This window comes from Alternaria dauci, chromosome 10 (assembly GCF_042100115.1).
Source record: "Alternaria dauci strain A2016 chromosome 10, whole genome shotgun sequence".
In the NCBI taxonomy this organism is placed as follows: domain Eukaryota; kingdom Fungi; phylum Ascomycota; class Dothideomycetes; order Pleosporales; family Pleosporaceae; genus Alternaria; species Alternaria dauci.
Genome location: NC_091281.1, coordinates 1,875,269 through 1,894,445, shown reverse-complemented (window position 1 = coordinate 1,894,445; position 19,177 = coordinate 1,875,269). Strand labels below are relative to the sequence as shown.

The 19,177-nt window shown below is 50.2% G+C and overlaps 5 protein-coding genes across 5 annotated transcripts; 1 reads left to right on the top strand and 4 right to left on the bottom strand.

Moving 5' to 3' along the window:
* Window positions 1–3,004: 3,004 nt before the first annotated feature.
* Window positions 3,005–4,118, bottom strand: ACET3X_010022 (uncharacterized protein; the record flags this gene model as incomplete). Its single annotated transcript, XM_069456202.1, has 4 exons — window positions 3,005–3,255; window positions 3,309–3,655; window positions 3,728–3,957; window positions 4,014–4,118. The coding sequence occupies 4 exons, from the start codon at window positions 4,116–4,118 to the stop codon at window positions 3,005–3,007; spliced, it is 933 nt and encodes a 310-aa protein (XP_069302855.1).
* Window positions 4,119–4,890: 772 nt separating this feature from the next.
* Window positions 4,891–5,738, bottom strand: ACET3X_010021 (uncharacterized protein; the record flags this gene model as incomplete). Its single annotated transcript, XM_069456201.1, has 2 exons — window positions 4,891–5,537; window positions 5,591–5,738. 2 exons carry the CDS (start codon window positions 5,736–5,738, stop codon window positions 4,891–4,893), a joined length of 795 nt encoding a protein of 264 aa, XP_069302854.1.
* Window positions 5,739–10,725: 4,987 nt separating this feature from the next.
* ACET3X_010020 (uncharacterized protein) lies at window positions 10,726–12,534 on the bottom strand. The gene is made up of 2 exons (XM_069456200.1): window positions 12,372–12,534; window positions 10,726–12,314 (listed from the first exon to the last, which is right to left on the bottom strand). Exons 1-2 carry the CDS (start codon window positions 12,473–12,475, stop codon window positions 11,156–11,158), a joined length of 1,263 nt encoding a protein of 420 aa, XP_069302853.1. The 5' UTR covers window positions 12,476–12,534; the 3' UTR covers window positions 10,726–11,155.
* Window positions 12,535–14,022: 1,488 nt separating this feature from the next.
* ACET3X_010019 (uncharacterized protein) lies at window positions 14,023–15,898 on the top strand (the record flags this gene model as incomplete). Its single annotated transcript, XM_069456199.1, has 2 exons — window positions 14,023–14,287; window positions 14,343–15,898. The coding sequence occupies exons 1-2, from the start codon at window positions 14,080–14,082 to the stop codon at window positions 15,896–15,898; spliced, it is 1,764 nt and encodes a 587-aa protein (XP_069302852.1). The 5' UTR covers window positions 14,023–14,079.
* Window positions 15,899–17,475: 1,577 nt separating this feature from the next.
* Window positions 17,476–18,737, bottom strand: ACET3X_010018 (uncharacterized protein; the record flags this gene model as incomplete). The annotated part of the gene is made up of 4 exons (XM_069456197.1): window positions 17,476–17,721; window positions 17,783–18,344; window positions 18,402–18,655; window positions 18,708–18,737. 4 exons carry the CDS (start codon window positions 18,735–18,737, stop codon window positions 17,476–17,478), a joined length of 1,092 nt encoding a protein of 363 aa, XP_069302851.1.
* Window positions 18,738–19,177: the final 440 nt, after the last annotated feature.

The following is a 19,177-nucleotide window of genomic DNA, read 5'->3' as shown; positions in this document are numbered from 1 at the left end:
TTTTTAAACTATATATATATTACTTTACTTATAAGCTTACTTTATAATAATTACTATAATATAATAGAGCTTAATCTTTAGGTAGTATTAGTAGTAATTATAATAGTAGCGATATTAAGGTAGTATAGCTAGGTATAATATAGGGGTTAGATAGAGAGGTATTATAGGTAAAAAGAAACTTCTAAACATACTAAGATAGTTTAGGCTTAGTATTAAAATTTCTTAGTAACGTAATATAAAATAATACTATAGGCTCTATCCTCAAGGCCTAAGGGGGATAATAATACTTATTAAGAGGCGTTTAGTCCTAATTCCTTTACTAAGTAAAGAGGATTCCTTTTATTTATAATACTAAGCTTTAAGTAACTAAAAAGGTTACTATATAGTATAAATTATATAAAAGAAAGTAGGTAAAGGTAGAAGGGTCTATAATAATAAAGGATAGTTAGTATAGGATAGCTCTATAAGAGTTTAGGGCGCGTAGTAATAAGAAGAAGGTAAAGAAGTAAATATATACTAAGAAGGGTAAGCTAACCTAAAAGTACTATAGATACTATAATAATATAAGGTATAATATATAAACGTATAACTCTATAGTAGAAGTAGCCTCTTAATGCTAATTTTAAGTCTTATTTACTATATTATACTAAAGTAGGTTATAATAGGCTATAATAGAGTAAGTTTTAGTAGGGTCTTAGTATAGGTAGGCTATAAAGCCTACTAGGCTATAAAGTATACACCTACGTTAACCCTTAGGTTATCTAGAGATAACCTTTACACTTCTTACCCTAATAATATTTTACTTAGCCTAAATATCAAAATCTTATATTATTATTTTATACTATTCAACGGTTTAATATATATACATCTAATTGAATTAGGTATCTTACCTCTATTAACCCCCTAGGGGTGCGCGTTATAGTAAAGTGCGAGTGCGGGGTATCTTAACGCACAAGAGCAATAGCACAGGACGCGCAGAGGATGCGCATAGCTGCGGGTTGTTTTATGCCTAGGGACACCTAATCTGCATCAACAATCTCTTCGCACGGTCGCATGCTCCTCCGAGTCGCGTTGTACCAATGCAACCATGCCCGTGACAGCAAGGCATCGACGCGGAAGGCATAACGGCTGCTGGACGTGCAAGCTACGCCGCAAGAAATGCGACGAATCGCAACCAATATGCGGAGACTGCGATAGTCTAGAGATTGCCTGCATCTATGGAGCGAAGCCGCATTGGATGGATACTGACGAGCAACAACGACAAAAAGCCAGGTCACTCAAAGATGAAGTCAAACACAAAGCGGCATTGAGGAGAGAGAAGTCCAACGCGGCCACCAACCGCACTGCGCAAGCGGAAGCTGTCCATCAATTCGAAATCATACCAGACATCGTAGTGTCTAAGGACACTTCGTCAATCAACCTCGGGGATCCTTTTGTACCAACCGAGCAGACATCGGCCTCAACAAGCATCTCAGCATCTGTTATGCCCGTGCCGTTCCCATTTTCTCTGCTACCCAACGATATACAACACTACCACTACTCTCAACCCGTGCAAAAGGTTTCACCCATCGAAGCAGACTTCATCAACAAGTACATCGACTTTGTCTTTCCCGCGCTCTTCCCCTTCTACCGACCTTCTCTTTTTGACACGGGCCGGAGCTGGCTCCTGCAACTATTAGGGAAAAGCCGCATCGCACATCATGCCGCTCTCAGCATGTCGTGTTACTTCTTCACTATAGCACTCGTCGATTTGGAGGGCACATCTGGCGACCATGCCGAATGCAGAATGTTGCGTTGGGATGAAGTCGAGCAACATGCTGGCAATTGTTTCGATAGCCTAAGGAAGAATATACTGGCCCTTGATCTCCACACGCAAGAAATAGAGCACTTGGCAAAGGTTGAGGCCTTGGAAAACATTGTTCACCTCCTCATCTTCGAGATGGCATTGAACAAAGCCGCTGCTTCGAATTCTCATCTTTCGCCTGCGTACGCTTTGCTCAGACAGATCATGACCTGTAATCTGTCGTCTGGCGAGAACCACATGCATTCAGAATTTGCGACAGTCCTCCTGAAGATCGAGCCTCCACTTTGGACTAACCCCACCGACGGCACCCACATCTGGTCGCCCGCCCAAGCTGGTGTCAGATTCTGTGCAGCGCTACTGATCTTCGTCGATATCATAGCAAGTACAGCTCTCCAAGAACCACCGACGCTCGTTCCTTATCACGCCGTACTTCTCGCTGAAAAAGATGATGGAATCAATCTCCCAAGCGATGCCGAGATTCACCTCTCTGCCGTTATCGGATGTCGCAATAGTGTCATGCGGTCCATCGCCGAGATATCGATGCTCAACGTATGGAAGGATGAAAAAATCGCTACGAACAGCCTGGATGCCATGGAACTCGCTGATCGCGCGTCGCAAATCGCTCACTCGCTCAAAAGCGACATATTTGGGATTGAGAACGAGAAGATTGTAAGGTCTGCGCATGACCGTTACACCCGGGGGCCGCTTGATCTAGCTCTCAATTCCTCCGCTTTTTCTACCTCAACGCTGATATGGACCCATGCAGCACAGTTGTACCTTACAGTTACCGTATCCGGTTGGCAGTTGTCTAGTCCGAACATCAGGACCAACGTTGGCCATATCATCGTACTTCTCGAAGATGTCCCGCCTTACCAGCTTCGCGCTCTCGTTTGGCCGATTTGCGTCGCTGGCTGTCTGGCGCTAGAAGAAGAAGAGCTCTTTTTCTCAAGACTTTTCGCAGGTCTAGGCAAGGTTCATACAGCTGGAACATTGGAGGACGCACATCAGATCATGGTGAAGGTTTGGCAAAGAAGAGGAACGCCAGGGACGATCAACTGGAATCTTGCATCTTGTTTCGGCATTCTGGGGTCATCAATCCTGTTAGTCTAGCTACACTAAAGTTCCACATTAAAACGGTGGATTAAATCTCGTACATTCCAATACGCTGCGCTCGTTCTTCCAACATAGGAGCTGAGCAACTCATTTCCCTTTCCAGGACCCAACAACGTCCTTCACACTCTTGGGCTTGATCTCAGGGAACTTCTCGTTCAGACTTCCCTCGTGCGGAACGAACATGATTCCATTCACAGCCCACAACCCAAACTTGGACAAGAGGCCCACGAGTAGCGGCTTGGGGAAGTATGGGTACAAATGTGGGTGTGAAGGCATTTCGGTGATTTCGCCGCGTGCCAGCTTTTCGACTGGGTCGAAAGTGACGGTGAACTTTGAACCTGTCATTCATCAATACGGGGTTCGTGAGTCTAAAAGGAGGCGAATAGCATACCGCGGGCTTCTTCAGCCGACTGCAAGAGGCGAGACAAAGAAGTGTTCTCGCTGTAGCAATGCAGCGCTTCTTCCCAATGTTTCAATCCCATGGCTGCGACTAAGAATCTTCCCAGATCTTGTGTGTACGTGAAGCTCACGAGTTCATCACCCGTGTCACCCGGCAGCGCCGCAGTCTTGTGCGCCATGTCTACGAACACAACGAGAGGTGTAAGGTACGTGGGTATGTGCGGCATACCGTAGTAGTCTAGAAAGAGCCCGATATGAAATTGCGTCCATTCCAGTCCGGTCTTGCGAAGAGCGGCAATACTTGGCTCTCGCAGGCCGTTAAGTTCGAGCCGAAGGGATCTGGCAAATCATCGTCAGGATAGAAGCCCTCAATGCAAGGAAGGAGAATAAAGGTGAAAAGGCGACACGTACGGTTCCTCGGGTGTAGCATTGCCCCAGTTACTTGCTACAAAGCGCTTGGTGCAGGAGGAATTGTCTGCAGCTGCGATGAAGTTTCTCTCTGCCTGTGCAGCCTCTGGGTCGTACATGACCATGGTTGAGATGACAGTATGGATGTTCTTTTCCTCAAGCGTTTTGGTAAGCGCGTCGACGTTCGTGTAGTCGACCGCAATGACCTGGGCAGCGCTCTTGCCTTCCGGAACCTGCATTTTGATAAGAACTTCTTTTCCACTTGGCTATAGAAATCATGATCACGAACCTTGCGAGAGATTACAATGACCTCATGAGTGCCTTCTGCGAGGAAAGCATCGACAATTGTTTTGCCGACAGAGCCCGTCCCTCCGATGACTGCTACGGTGACCATTTTGTACAATCGTTCTTGAAACGATGCGCAGTATAGCTGTCTTTGATAGAATATAGATTGTCGATGCGACAAAGCTTAAGAGAGATGATGCGATGATGGCAGATGCTGATCTGGCTGCTGTCGGGTGGTGCTGATGTCGAGAGTTACAAAAGTGCGAAACCCGCTTCTTCTTATACATGCTCTCTCTGACAGTCTTCGGCGTGACATAATCACCGTCGGACGAAAGAGCAGCTGCATGCCCTAGCATCTTTGAGGCCTGAAGTGCATGAGTACCTGGTCAAAGAGATCGTTTTGAGTTGCGCGCGCGGCCAGAGTTGGTGGCGGCAGCGCTAGGCTCAATTGGAACACCCGCGCGGGCTCTGGATGTAGCATCGCGCAAGGCTGCATCTTATTTTGCGCGATCCATCGTTATTAGTAAAGGTTCACGGGGTTACCGGGCACAGGAGTTTCAGAGGCCGATCGGAAATGATTGATGCTTGGTGCTTGATGTTTTTGGCTATTCTTTTTCCCCCAAGCACAGTGGTCATGGCGAAACATTAGGCCCCCACCACGAGACTCAAAAGCGACTTTATACACTTGTGGCTATTCTACCCTTCCCAGGAATCGTTGCACATGAAGCGATCTCAAAGCATCGTGCGGCATGCTAGTGTTCTTGGAAAGTGATCAAAGAAAAGTACTCAGTGTCTCAATACAACAGAGGAAGAAAATATCAATATGTATCTATTATAGGTTCTTTGTACCTATACATATCCTATTCGAGATATTCGTATCCTTACCGTGTCGCTGCGAGCTCCGATATTGGCACCTGTGGCGGCTGTTGTTCCTGTGGCCAAGTCGTAGCATCGTTGTATGGCTTATTGTGCCCATCACCCGGGTGATGCGCAATCGAGACACCAATTGGCTTTTCGTACTGCTGCGCTTCGTGTTGATAGCTTCCTGTAGCCTCCGAGGTCCTCGCACTGCGACGCTTGCGATAGAGTAGATATGCTCCTACCACGACAAGCAATGCGCCTACACCAAGGCCGGCACCGATGCCAGCCTTCGCACCAGTCGACAAGCCGCTGCTACTTTCCACATCTATGGACGAACCTGAACTTATGACGGGGGCTGTGGGAGGGGCTATTGGTAGCGTTGAGGATGTCGTGCTAACAGAGCTTAGGATCGATGTGGTGATTGGAGTTGGCGGTGCGGAGGGCGTTGTCTGAGTGTCCCATGGTACGGTCGACGATAAGGCCAAGATGGATGCGCTTTGAGAAGCGGCAGAGGTTACACCTATAGTGGCACCCCCAATAAACCCGCCGCCTTCTTTTGAGAGCGCCAGTTCGCAACCAGCGGGGAGTGTCCAGTCATCGAATCTCCTAGAAAGATAAACCGGCGACCACGGCTCTGTTCCATTCTGTTCAATCGCGATGTTGAAGCCTTCGCCTTGTCAGTGGGGCTACGATAGTGAGATAGACTGAAGTGGAACCCACGCTCTGACTGCCCAGCAATATCGCCGGCCTCATAGCAGTCTACCACCAACATATTAGCAAAGTCCGACCACCAGGACACCTCCACTACATCATCGACGTTGAGGACAACATGATGCTCCTCGCGTGGATAGTTGAAAGCGCCAGACATATCCAAAAAAGGTGGCGTCGCTGCGTGGTCGGGATAGAGCAGCTGTGAACAAAGCCGGATATCGAACGAAACGAACGGGGGATTGTAAGTTGCAACTGCTCCAGCGATAGCTTTGTAGAAGCTTCAGATACGCCTATCTTAGCCTCGCACGCAGTATCAAGAAGTCTTTTGTAGTCTAGATCAAAAGGGCACCAACCACGAGGCTGGGTGGCTTGAGGCTGAGACAGTCTAGCGAGATCGCTACTAGATCAGCGCGCTGTCCGCAGTGCGATGAGAGTAGTAGTGTTCAATAACAAATCGGAACAACATTCCAGTCGAAGCTACAGGAGTGTCGCATGCTGTGCTCTGCAGGCTGCCTTCTAGTCAATTTTGCAGTGTTGTTTCCTAGGCTCCTCTTCTTGTATTCGCTGATTACACCCACTTGGTGACAGATGTGATCTTTCTCTCCTTGCTAGTGTCTTTTATACTTTATGGAGAACGATAACCATAGCGTTGCCAAGGTCTTCCTATCCGTTAGAATGGAGTTGAGAGAAGGCTGCGCATCTCGACTAGAGGGGGAGTTGTGTTGTTGGCATTGCGTGGAAACCTTGGAAAAGCCCACGACCCGCGCCATGTGATACTGCGGGCCTGTGAGGGATGCGACGAGAAGTTGGCGCAATGCCTCAGTTCCCGAACCTGGCAGACGCGATTCATTCAGATTCCATGGCTTTTCTAGAGTACAAGCTCAAGTCCGGATGGCGCAAGCGCGTGATCGTCCGTTCTCAAAGAGAGCGCGATCTTCCGTGAGGCTGAGCCGTAACCGAAAACGCCGGTGCCGATTACCCCGCGTGGGTCGCGCCACATACTTGGCGCCGTCGCCGATTACCTAGTCATGTTAGTTTGTTGTTGAGAAACACGGCGATTCGCACCAGCCTCAGCCAACGCACACTAACCATCGTGCTCTTGACCGGATCCGCAAGCTCGTCATTCAAGCACCCAAAGACGGAACCTTCGCCCACGACTCGCCATGTGTCTCGCGACGCCTTCCCAAGGACAGGTGGGATGTTGCAACCGAACAAAATAGCAACGGCGTCGCCTGGTCTTGCGCGACACGGTGCCACGCCCACGAGTGTGTAAAGTCGCAATGCCCACACAGCCTTACCCGGTGACCATCAGCCGACGGAATTTTTCCGCATCGTATCGGGGAAGCGCGAGAGAAACGTGTGGGGCTTGTCATTGGTCTGGCGCACGGGGTGGGATGGCGGTCGATACAGTGTTGGGGGTGGCGATCCAAACTCTGTGGGTATCTGCTTTACGAGGTCTTCCAGCGATGTCGCGCCGAACAAAAGCTTCTTGTTATGCTCTGACTATGAAGAGAAGGTCCAGTCGACTGGATCACCGTCAATGTGCGCATGGCAAAGGAAAGGAAGTCGGTGATATAGTGCACTGGTGCTTGGAAGCAGAGTCACTTGTCCTGGCGGTCGATGACCAGAGCGCGTGCTACAGACTCGATCCAATCCATGGGCAGCATGGTACTTCTCGGTGCGGTACGTTGCTTCTGTGTCGACTGCACCAGCTGACGGTCAGCCTTGCTGCAGACGAAGCTCTGGCATCGTAACTCCTGTCCGTCAGGTTCACCACGGCTGTGTATAGCGTCTAAGATGACGCCGTTACAATACAGGTTCTTCAGATCATCGAAAAAGAGACGCCTGATTCCCTCCTCGGACATGTTCAGGTGCTTCGTACAAGTATTGCCAACACATGGACCGCAGCGGCCTGAAGACTCCGATGTATTCGCAGGCACTTTGGCTGGCTATGAGTGGCAAGGGTGAAGCGATTTCGATAGCGGTCCTCCAATCTGGCGCACAATTGGGTACTGCGTCTTTGGTACTCGGATCGCGAACTGCGGCGTCGCGGCAGAACAGACACGTGAAGCAAATGATGTCTAACGACTCATCAGCATACCAGGAAGAGTGAACAAATTTCGCAACGTGATGTGCGAGGTTAGCAGTATATTCAGCGGGTCCTGTAAGCTGTCGATCTCGTTAAGTAATCAGACTAAGAACGGAGTACACGCAATCTCTGTTGTTGAGCGCGGAGTGGTCGCCAAGATACACTATGATAGTGATCAAGTTATTCCTGCCGGGATTATGACGTCGGAGAAGGGTGATCGCATCGACATACTATTTTTCTTGTAAATGCAGGTCTATCAGCCCTCCAGCGTAGCCGACATGAATCAGAAGTTAGAACAGTCACCGCAGAGTTTCCAGGTAAGTGTAATGCTAACTGATAGCCGATAAAGTTCGCAATTGTCAGCATCGATGAGCGACTAAGCCGACCACAACGTCTCCACAGCGAATCGGTGCTCAGACAATCGGCATTATCGGATCGATGCCACACGTAAGACAGCAGTACCCACACGGCTGTATCCGCCTCCTCTGTTTCCGATGAAGGAGGTCGGGCATCCATTTACTTGCAAATTCTCCCATTCTGAGAGACTCTGTTCGTTCAGATCCTTGATTATGGAGGAAGTCGAGAAGGACTGGTTTCGCGACTACAGGGCCTGAGAACATTCCTACAAGACTTCTTATGCTCAGTAGAAGCGATAAGCTGCGAAAGCCAAGCATCAACCCTTCAAGCTATGCTGTAACGAAACTCCACTACCAATGCGTTCAATGGCAGGTCACATCACAAAACATGGCCGTGTAGGAACCCGGTGGAAAAAACAATGGACGCAGGAATGAGAACAACGATCCGCGTTCAGTTTCTTGGGGTAAGAGGGGTAAGGACTTGTGCACGAGGCTAGCTGCGAAGGGAGACTGCTGGTCTGCGGTTACGACACAGGAGCCAAACCCCATCTGCATGTCTGGATGAAAATAGTTCAGCAACAGGGGTATCATCACCCGACTCGGACCGTAGGCATTCTCAGATGGTGGTCTTGAAAGATAGCGTGCCTCTGGAGACAACTGGGCAGTTTCCCACCGCATCGTGTGCCTCGTCATCCTACCCAAACTAGAGGAGGCGCAGTCACAACGACTACAAGATCAACGAATGCGTACATAATGTAGAGGCAATGAGCTCGCAGCCGCCGTGAATGAGCCCGTGGACCTGGCTAATCCATCTCTGGTCTGACAGCCCCACACATAGTCCATGCCAATCCTTGCACAGTCAACGACTTGAGTGTCGATCAGCGTCACACAGACCTCACAGCATAAGCACGAACAGGAGATATACAATACATGAATATTTATTACGACAAGAAGTTGGACACACAGGAGTAAGTTGTAGAAGGGGATACTGAGCGCAACGCCATCTACCTAGGTACTCCCGAGAATGCTGACCGTACGTCGACCCAAGCCAGATATATCAGAGATAGCATCTCTACTATGCTGCCGCCGGACAACCCCCGCCATTGACATTTCCGAACAAAGCGATGGAGCTGATATCGACCACCTCGTCCGCGAAATTGAACAAAGTGAGCTCAATGTTCGTGACATTGATGGACGCAGGTACATTGACAGGCCCAATTACAACTGTAGCCCCCGGACGAGACTCAGGGGTCGCAGGTGCATCTGCTGCTTCGTTGCAATCCCCACTGTCGTTTACGTCGCCGAAGATGCTGACTGAGGAGATGTCGAAGACTTCGTCCTGGAAGTTGAAGAGCGTGAGTTGGAGGTTGGTAACCTGGATTTGTGGGAGGGTGATGGGGCCAAAGAGCGTGTTTGCGCCCATTTGACGCGATTCGATGGTCTTGGTCGATAGAGAAGGAAGGGCGCTGGCCATGCCAACGAAGAGGAGGGAGCGGGAGAGCATGGTGGACTTGGGGGTCGTTGTAAACGAGTGAAGATAGGGTAGATATCGGTGCAGCAGGTGCGTTGAGACGGGAGTGAATGTGTACGAGATGAAGCTGGACTCTTGATGCAATAGTCTGTAGGTCTCTCTAAAGGGTTTTATATGCATTTGAAACCAGTACAGTGATCTTTCCTACACCAACTGGACATGACGACACTGCTTCTATGTTACGAAAGATTCACCGTACTTAGCGTAATCTCTTGGTTGTATTGAACCCAAGAGGAACACTCTACGTACACTCTTCTTGGTCACCCTGAGGGTTTCACCAAATAGGACCGGTGCCTAAGATAGGAACGCTTCCGTCTACTCGTCTCTTCACCTAACAATACTGGTTAGATGCTCTCGTATTGGCAGCGCGGCAAGAGGCCGAGTAACTATAATTTAGCCGATCGAAGATTACCTCCGGTATAGCCAACACCTCTTGCAGCTTAAACCTTCAACGTCTAGTTCATGTCTATCACGACAAATTCTTGCAAAATCGAGATACTTGTCTACCTCGGCCTGGCAGCAAGGCATTGATAGCAGCACATCTCTCGATCAACTCGGGGTTCATGAGCTTCTTGCGCATAGCGTGATAATCCCAATGAACACGATCTGCAAGTTGGAGAGGCAGTGCGTGAAGTCGATGGCGTCTGTGCGGTCACTGCCCTCGTCTAACCCTTCGCTTGGCCAAATAATAGTTCTCTTCGCTCTCTTGTATATGTTAGCCAAGATGCGCACCTGTGTCTCGCATTTGCGTCTTTCGCAGAGGTTGATGCACAATGAATTAATCCACCACTAGCCGGTAGTCTTGAAACCGCCATGGCGAGTGATTATCCGTAGAAATGGCACAAGACCGTCTAGTACGGGCATGCCCTTAAAAGGGAACAGTCCAACTCTTTTCGGCTGGCTGTTGAGGTAGCGTGTTCGACTTTGCCCTTTAAGGGTGTGCGGGTAATACTCTAGTCTTTATGTCGATCTCGGGTCTAGCTGGCTGTGTAGTAGTGAGGTACACCAGCCATCGGGAACTGCCGTGGCTTGCCAACCAAAAGGCCAATTTTTTGACTTGGAGAATTGGACGACGCGTATAGATGTTTTATTGATAGGCTCCGCAAAGGCTAAAGCGCTGAGAGGCAGTGGTGTGCCAAGTTCTATAGAGGTTCACGATGCAGGCAGGTGGTGTTCGGTGGCACAATGCCACCGAACCTCGGAAGCGGACAAATCGATCGTGAATCGCCCCCCACACGGCGGTCGCGCAATGCAGTCGTGCTCACGTAGTCATGGCCGACCGGGTTCCATGTTTTTTCTAGGAATTTTCCGTCCCTACTCCTGGATGTCTGTGTCACGACGACGAGACCACGCTTGATCTTTTTGGGGGTCTGAAGAAGTTTTCCCTTTTGTAAACCACACGACGCGAGGGTACGGGATTACGTAGGATGCTCAGCATTTATCCCTCCTCGGCTCTTTCCGTTTGACCGACGTTCAACCACGTTTCGTTACCATGAACCGCATAGACCCGTTATCATGCCTCGTCATGTGTCGTGAGCTAGCACACGCTGACGACTGCGATACTACAAGGAGGGACGTAGAGCACAAGAGCGACGCTATCATCGGCCTCGGCCTCTTCCCCGGCCTCTTCCTCTACCGCCTCCCCTTCCTCTTCCTCCGCCCTTCCCTCTCGGCGCCGACCTCTCATAGATTTTGACCTCTTCAAACGGACTATCCGCAACCCTCAGGTAGCTCGGCATACCATTATCCACTACGGCGAGCACCACATTTCTGCATCCGTGCTTTAGCCTCTGGTTCGGATGACCATCTTCCTTGGGCCTGTCCTCCGGCACCTGCACCATCAGGTCGTTCAGCTGTGCACCTGTCGGTATGGGCGTTGTACGCGCGTCAACAACGCATATCCGGAAGTCTGGCGGGCCGCGAGCAGACTTCTTGAAGCGCGCTGTGGTGCGGTAGACGTCGAAGTGGACGCGATATGGGTTGTCCGAGGACGGCGGGAGGATGAAGGTAGGAGGGGAGGAACGATCGTGTGTCGGTATGAGTTTGAGCAGGCGGTAAATGTCGTTGTAGTTGCGATACAAACCGGGTTTGATGAGCGGGCCAAACGCGAGGGCCTCGGGTGAGATGGAGTGTTCGGGCTGGCTTAGGCGCCGCCACAACTCAGTGAAGAAGCGCGTGAAGATGCCGGGGCCTGACGATGTCTGTGCTGCCGCTGGAGGTGGCGCTTGTACAATCTCTCCTCTATCATCGTCCCACGTACCCGTCCTGAAGATGACGTATCCCGATCTCTTCAGTCCGGCATAGACGTTGTACATTTCCAACGTCAGCTTCCCGCCCACACCACTCTCGAAGCCAATGAAAGCGGCATAAGCCGACTGGAGACTCATCGGCGCGCCGTCCTCCGTCCTGTATACCGTCTTGTCGCCCACCTCGCGCTTCACCGGCCACCGCACATCCAACGTCCCTCGTTCGAGCAGGAACAGGGCTTCCTCCGGCAACAGCCATTCTCTTCCTCCCTTGTTTGTCCCTATCGTCTGAAAGTGTTGCGAGCGGACCTTATCGACGCATGCCATGTTGCGCTCCGGGTCGTACATGGCCAGGATATGGCCCTTTTGTGTGTGCGTGCGCTGCCACGAGAGGACGCCGTGCATGGCCCGGCGCGAGGCCTCGAGCGTGTCGAGCTGGAGGTTTGTTTCATGGCTCTCAAAGTCCTTTTCGCCGCGCTTCGGAAGCGTGGGGTGTGCCGTGTCTTGCGCGCTGTGGGGGTTGTGTCAGCCACGTGAAGCAAGGTGAGTTGCACATGGCAAGGCGTACGTGAGTTTGTCGAGCTTGAGGAAGTCCTGCGCTTCTTCCGTGGGATCGTAGTCGGCGGGGTCGGGTACGCGCAGATGCGGGGTATCCTCGTCTGCGTCGGCCATTGTTACGAGAGAGAGGTCGCAGCGGGTGTTATGGGTTGAGAGTTGGCCGTTGGGCGGGGAAGATTTGGAGATTCACAAAGACAGGGATGCATGACTCCCGCGCCGGCCCTTTGCGCTAGCGCCGGCAGGGATCTCGCTTACCGTCACCCTATCGGTACGACAGCGATGCCAACCCCCACATGTGCTCCTGCCTCTCGTGGGAAAGTCCATCGGTCCGTCATCTATTATCATTCACAATACTGAATGCGAGCGATTGGACGGACAGAAACCATGTCTCGTGCGCCGTCTCGGTACGTACGACGCGAGGGTCACATGCAGCGCTTGTCACGACAGAGCAGATTCGTTCAAAGTGCAGAGGGGTGCATCCATCAAGGAATCAGCTTCAGCAATGTGCCTCAAGACCAGTGCGTAACGTGTCCAATATCTGATGCTAACACATCTTGAGAGGCGGGCAACAAAGGACTATTGGCCAGCCGCTGTCTTTTGCTCTGACGGCCCCACGCTCATTCATGACGACAGACAATGGACGCCTCTGCAACTGCACGTCGCAATCATTGATGCTTTTACCTTGGCAGTATTTCAATATGAACGTTGAGCGTCATAGACCATTCTCTTGCGCGATTTGAGAACAAGGGAAACATGCACCTTGTCCACGCGATCTGATTCCTGCAATATCTTCTCGAATCGGATCCATTAGACGCGATTTGTACAGCTTTTTGGTATGGTGGGAACATGTGCATTACGCGCACAGACACATTAGTCAGTCTTGTCAGTCTTGTCAGTCTTGTCAGTCTTGTCAGTCTTGTCAGTCTTGTCAGTCTTGTCAGTCTTGTCAGTCTTGTCAGTCTTGTCAGTCTTGTCAGTCTTGTCAGTCTTGTCAGTCTTGTCAGTCTTGTCAGTCTTGTCAGTCTTGTCAGTCTTGTCAGTCTTGTCAGTCTTGTCAGTCTTGTCAGTCTTGTCAGTCTTGTCAGTCTTGTCAGTCTTGTCAGTCTTGTGTGTCGCTTAGCAGCTTCATCTCTACAATGCAGAATTTTCGGCAACGTGGCTCATTGGTTGGACCAGCTTGTTGCATTCACGGACACTGTACGTTGCTAACCTTTCTTAGCATGTGTGTATGACTACGAGAGAGAATGGAGACACCAAGAGTACCGAAAAACATAGTGGAAAACGATACGTAGTTGCAACCACAGATTGTGGGGTTCGGTTCTCCACGTAGGACTGCGATTCGGCTCCCCTCCTAACCTGCTCTGATGTGCAAGCAGGTGTCGTACTTATCAAGCTGAACGGTAGGAAAAAAGAAATCATATTGTGAGCTGTCCCCCTCATGTTGTACAGCTATCCACGTTTATTGGTCAGGAAATTTTCTTGTGAAAAACTTAGCGCCTGATTCGCAGGATCGAACATGTTCTCCATCCGACAGAGCGCGCCGATTTTCTGGGCTGGAAAGCAGATTGCGGAGAATTACAAGCTACAGGATTGAACATAAATACAACCTCTGGGCTATGCTTCTAGAGTTTGTATCATCGACAATCTGCTTGTTCCTTTCCGTGTGCCTACCTTTTCAAATCAATCTATACTCTTGAGCTATCAAGACCTGCTTCACCATGCCCGTTCTTCCAGAAGGTCCCATTTGGTTCCAGCACAGCTCACTCAAGCGCGAGCACTACGACCCCGCAAATGACAAGATATTCTACAAGTACTTGCTTCTGGAAGTCGTAGTCAACAAACCCACAAGATTCAAGCAAGGAATCCTGGGAGACCAGTACCATAGCCGAACGATTGAGCACACAATTGGGTATGAGGATAACACACGTCAGTTCCAAGCACCTCCAAAACATGTTTTCACTTCTGACAGCGCATCCAATAGTCCCTGCCTTTCCCAACAACCAGACTAACTACCGTAAATGGAAGTACATGTCTGTCATGTACGGACCAGAGGCAAAGTGTATCACCGAATGGACCAGGCTCAAAAGCTCTGTGAGCACTGGAGACATTGTAGACCGACATAACAACACAGCGCCGAAGATCTACCTCGTGCCTGTAAGGATGCCAACAGCCATTGAGCAATTCCTATGGCTAGATCTTACGTATCCCGTCCGTGCAATCTATCTGCCTCGCCAGCACAAGGTCGATAACGGCGCCTACAGCGACTGGTGCATGTTTCAACACCTTTCGTTCCGCCACCGGAAGCTCGACTTCAGCGCCTATATCCGTTCAGGCGAGAAAACGGTTACGGAGGAAGATCGCGCCAACTTCTCTATCTCTATCGATGGGGTGGGGTACAAGTCCGGGGATCAGTACCTCCTCGATGTTATCGAGAGGTTGGGAACTGAGTCTCAGAACAAGGAATCTGCTTCTGAATCCTTGTCTAAGCTCAAGGAGTTGAAGGAGGAGCAAAGCCCAAGCCTTCGCTCTGCACTCGAAGCGCGATTAGGAGAGATGTGCGACAAAGACAAGTATGAAAAGAACGAAGCAACCAAGAGGTGGGCGAAAGACTTTGCAAGCATCGACGAACGCTACCAGCGTATGATTGAGGACTCCAAGCAAGGCTTCAAAGATATGAAGAAGAAAATGGTGGAGACGGCAGGTATCATGCATCTGCCACCTGGCAAGTTCGATAACCTTGAGCGTATCGGCAAATATGCCATTGAAAACCTTGAGAATGCACGAAACCGACATTTGTCGATTCCACACGGCGATGCCCTCGAGCCTGACGAGGAGAAGAAGCTACAAGAGAAGATGTCGCTGTACTGGAAGACAGTTGAGAATGCCCGGTACATTGACAAGAACATGGACGACGCAATGCGTAAGCGCCTCAAGATGAATACTTACACCCGCAAGCCCATTACCTTCGAGCGCGATGATGAGTATGGTTGGAACTTCCGTCCGGGCTGGATTGCGCGCTTCGACATATCCCTGATATACAACTCCACCATGTTGCCGCGCGGATGGCTTTCCGATGATTACCATTCCGCATACTGCGGTGTTTCCATTTTTTCCACCGACTCCATCAACATTCCGTCAGACTGGTCGTACGGGGAGAGAGAGATGTTCTCCAACGCATACTGTTGTGACCTTGTTGAGATATTGAAGAAGGAGTGGGGTGTACGACTAAAGTATGACGATTTACCAGTGGAGCCGGAATTTGTGTGGGGGCTCATCAATTCAATTACACAGATCGGATTGGGACTCGTGCCTGGTTGGGGACCATTATTGGTGTATGGCGATACACTTCTGTACAACTTGATCTTCACCGATACTTTTTCCAAGGTCTGGCATGGGGATAGAGATTCCGTTACAGCTCTCAGCTTACAGAGTGTGGCGTTGTTAACGGGGGTTGGACCGAGCGTGAGAAAATTGCTCAAGGGGGGTCAGGACGGATCAGCGCAGGCCTTGATGCAATTAACAATGGCCAGAAAGTAGCAAGACAATTAGCTTCGACGTATTCTACTGTTAGGATGCGCACAAAATGCAGCAACATACCTTCATATTACATCTAGCGGTGGATAGTTTTAGCTTTGCCATCCTCCGCCTCGCGATTTGAGGAACATCTAACTGCGCCGCAACATCGCGTCCTGCACACATGTACAGATCATACGATGAAGAGGGGCATTCATGTTCGTGCGACACACGCTCCAGTACATTCCATAGCGTTGCGGGGTCACATCCCACAGATTGCAGCAAACTCTCATTTGGCTAAAGTCCTTCCCAGGCGTGCTTCTGCAGGCTGTTCGCTGTCCGAAAAGTTCAACTGCTCTGACCACTGAAGTACATCCTCCACACTGTACCACACTAACCCCATCACAACCGACAGGAGTATCTTCGCGACATGTCCAACCAGAATCGAGGCCCTCGCAATGACTCATGCATGTTTCCGGCGCTACACCACCGTGTCGCAGACGCCGTCGCTGAGCATATACCATCACTCCGCTTCAACGGCATAAACGCGAGACACGGTGTCACCCAATCATACCCCACATCCGTTGTGGGCGGGTTTCGATGCCATAATAATACTTGTGCGACACACGGATGGACAAGTGGAAAAGTGACGATACTAATCTGACAGTACCGTAATGACCACTACGATGCGGAAGTATTCTTGCAGCACTGCAAGAGATGCCAGTGGTTAGAAAGCTTGAAGTTGAACGAACAGACATATGTGGATCGCGTTTCGTACAGGCTGCCAGACTTGTCAACAATCAAGCTAGCTTGATCGCTATCAAGCTAGGGCATCAAGCTGGCTATTTAATTAAGCCAAGCTAAAGTAGAGGTATAAATTAATTAAGCTAAGCTGCTGTAAGCCTAGCTTACCTATTTAGCTTAATTAGCTTAATAGAATTAGTAAGGATAGAGTAAGTAGAGTTACGTAATCTTATTACTACGTAATAATAAGAGTAAGTGGAGTTACGTAGTCTTATCACTACGTGATAATAAGACTACGTAAGGATACCCCTATACTAACCCCTTTTTAAGCTTCTCTAAGGGGTACCCCTTAGCTATTAAGATAAATAAGCTAAATAAGCTAAGCTTATTAATTTTAGCTATTAAGCTAATTAAGCTAAGCTAAGTTAGAGGTACCTACTAATTAAGCTAAGCTGGGGTACCTAGCTTGCTTAGCTTGATTGTTGACAAGTCTGCAGGCTACTGCTTTGGAAGGGGGTTCAGCAGGAGAGACCGAGCTACGCGAAGAAGGAAACGCCGCCACACAGAGAGGACTTATGTGAGGGGTGCAAGCGGGGTATTTGCAAGGGAGTCGAGTAGGTAGAGGTTGTGTCTGCACGCCGCGCTGCACATGCATGAAGCATTCTAGCTTCCAAACAGGTATAGGAATGGTGTCATTCCTGCAAATTGACAGCGCCACTCACGTTAGTGCAGTAGTAAGGAACAAGTTCAAGCATATGTAAGAGTGGGGAAATGTATCGATTGACGTTCTAGGAATCTCCTACAGGTTACCTTCCGTATCTACAGGAAGGCATCCTTTAACCATATCCTTGCAAAGCCTAGATCGCAGTAGTAGTAGTCGCATCAGCAGCCTTGGCCTTTGGCTTCGGCGCCTGCGCATCAAGCGGGACATTCAAGCCAAGACGCTCACGGGTCGTGTACGAAGCGATACCACTATTCGTATCAGCTTCCGTAACGAGCTCCTTGCGACGCGTGTCGACGAGCAGACGGATGAGATCAGGACGCATGTAGTGGCCCGAGAAGTCGGCCAGCGCCTTGGTCAAGTGGCACTCGTTGAGATCGATCTACGGTATGTTAGCACAGCGATCGAGATATCGTTGGTCGTGGTAGGTGATGGGAACTTACATCAACGGATAGCAGCCCATCAAAGTCCTTGTCGGGCTTGCACACAAGCGTACCATCTGGCTTGTAGATCCTAGCATGCCCGTTATACGTGCTCGGATCTGTCTCCGGCTCCACCCCCTCGGGCGTCGTCTTCTTCAACCCCTCAACACTCAGCCTCTGGAACGGCGCCAATGTCCACGTCCCCGTCTCAATTGCATACGCCGGGGTAACCAAATCCGACGCCGGCTCCGCCACATTGGTCGCAGGGTCAGGATACTTCAGCGTCTCCTTGCCAGGGTACACGGGCCACGCCGCGATATGGATCTGTTCGCCTTCAGATACGTTGAGCGACTTCAGGAACGGGTTCATGTTCTCCCAGCAGTTGAGCTGCCCGAGACGGCCGAGTTCCGTCTGCGTGACGGACTTGAAGGTGTCGCCTGCGCCGTCGCCATAGACGAGTTTTTCGACGTGGGTGGGCTTGATTTTGCGGCGGTGGTTGATGACTTCGCCCGTGGGGTCGATGAGGGCTTGTGCGAGGTACAGTGTTGCGTGGTCGATTTCAGAGAAGCCGAGGGAGACGTAGCTACATCTGATATCAGATACATCCCTTTTTCTCTGTTGGACGTACAAGAAGACTTACATCTGGTTGTCTCGCGCAGCACGGCGGATGCGTCGAAACTCTTCTGAATCCATGGGCAGCGAGTTCTCGCGGTAGGACTTGAGCATTGGGAGGGACTGCTGGTAGTTGACCTTCCACATCCAGTAGGGATAGCCTGGGATCCAGACTTCAGGGAAGGCGATGAGCTTGCAGCCTGCAGCGCCGGCCTCGTTGATGAAGTTGATGGTCTTTTGGACACCGGCTTCCAGGTCGAACCAACATGGCTCAGAGGTGACCTAGTACTCAGTCAGCTAGCATTTGGCAAGTAAGATGATGATGGGGACTGACGCAGGCAGCTTTGTACTTGGTGAGAGGCATGATGAAAGATGTTTTGTATCAAAGTGTTGTGTGTCTTGTAGAGAAGATGCAAGTCAAACCTGTGATGATTGATGTTTAAAGCTGTGGGCCTTCACGACGTCTTATATACCAAGATCACCATGTACCGACCCCTCTCTGAAGGTCACACAACATCTGCCCTGCACCCAACGACCCTTCTCGATGCTCCATTGTTTGTCACTTGCAGCCCCAGCAGCATCTTCCCTGCTGCCGGGTAATTGACGTGCCTCGCAGACCATGGTGTGATTCCGCCACTATCGAAAACGAATCAAGAGCCACAGAAACGAATGAAGCAACTGCAGCGACCGGACCGTGTAGCAAAACAGTGGACTGATGTTGAACATCGACGTCGATGTCTCGTTGCTAGCGTTGATACTGTAGATGCCGGAACTGCCGCGACCCAGTGTTTGCGGCATTGTCGC

Coding starts and splice junctions, on each gene's coding strand:
- ACET3X_010020 (XM_069456200.1), bottom strand. CDS start 12,475: ATGGCCGACGCAGACGAGGATACCCCGCATCTGCGCGTACCCGACCCC. Junction 12,315..12,371: donor CTCAAGCTCGACAAACTCAC/GTACGCCTTGCC, acceptor CAACCCCCACAG/CGCGCAAGACACGGCACACC.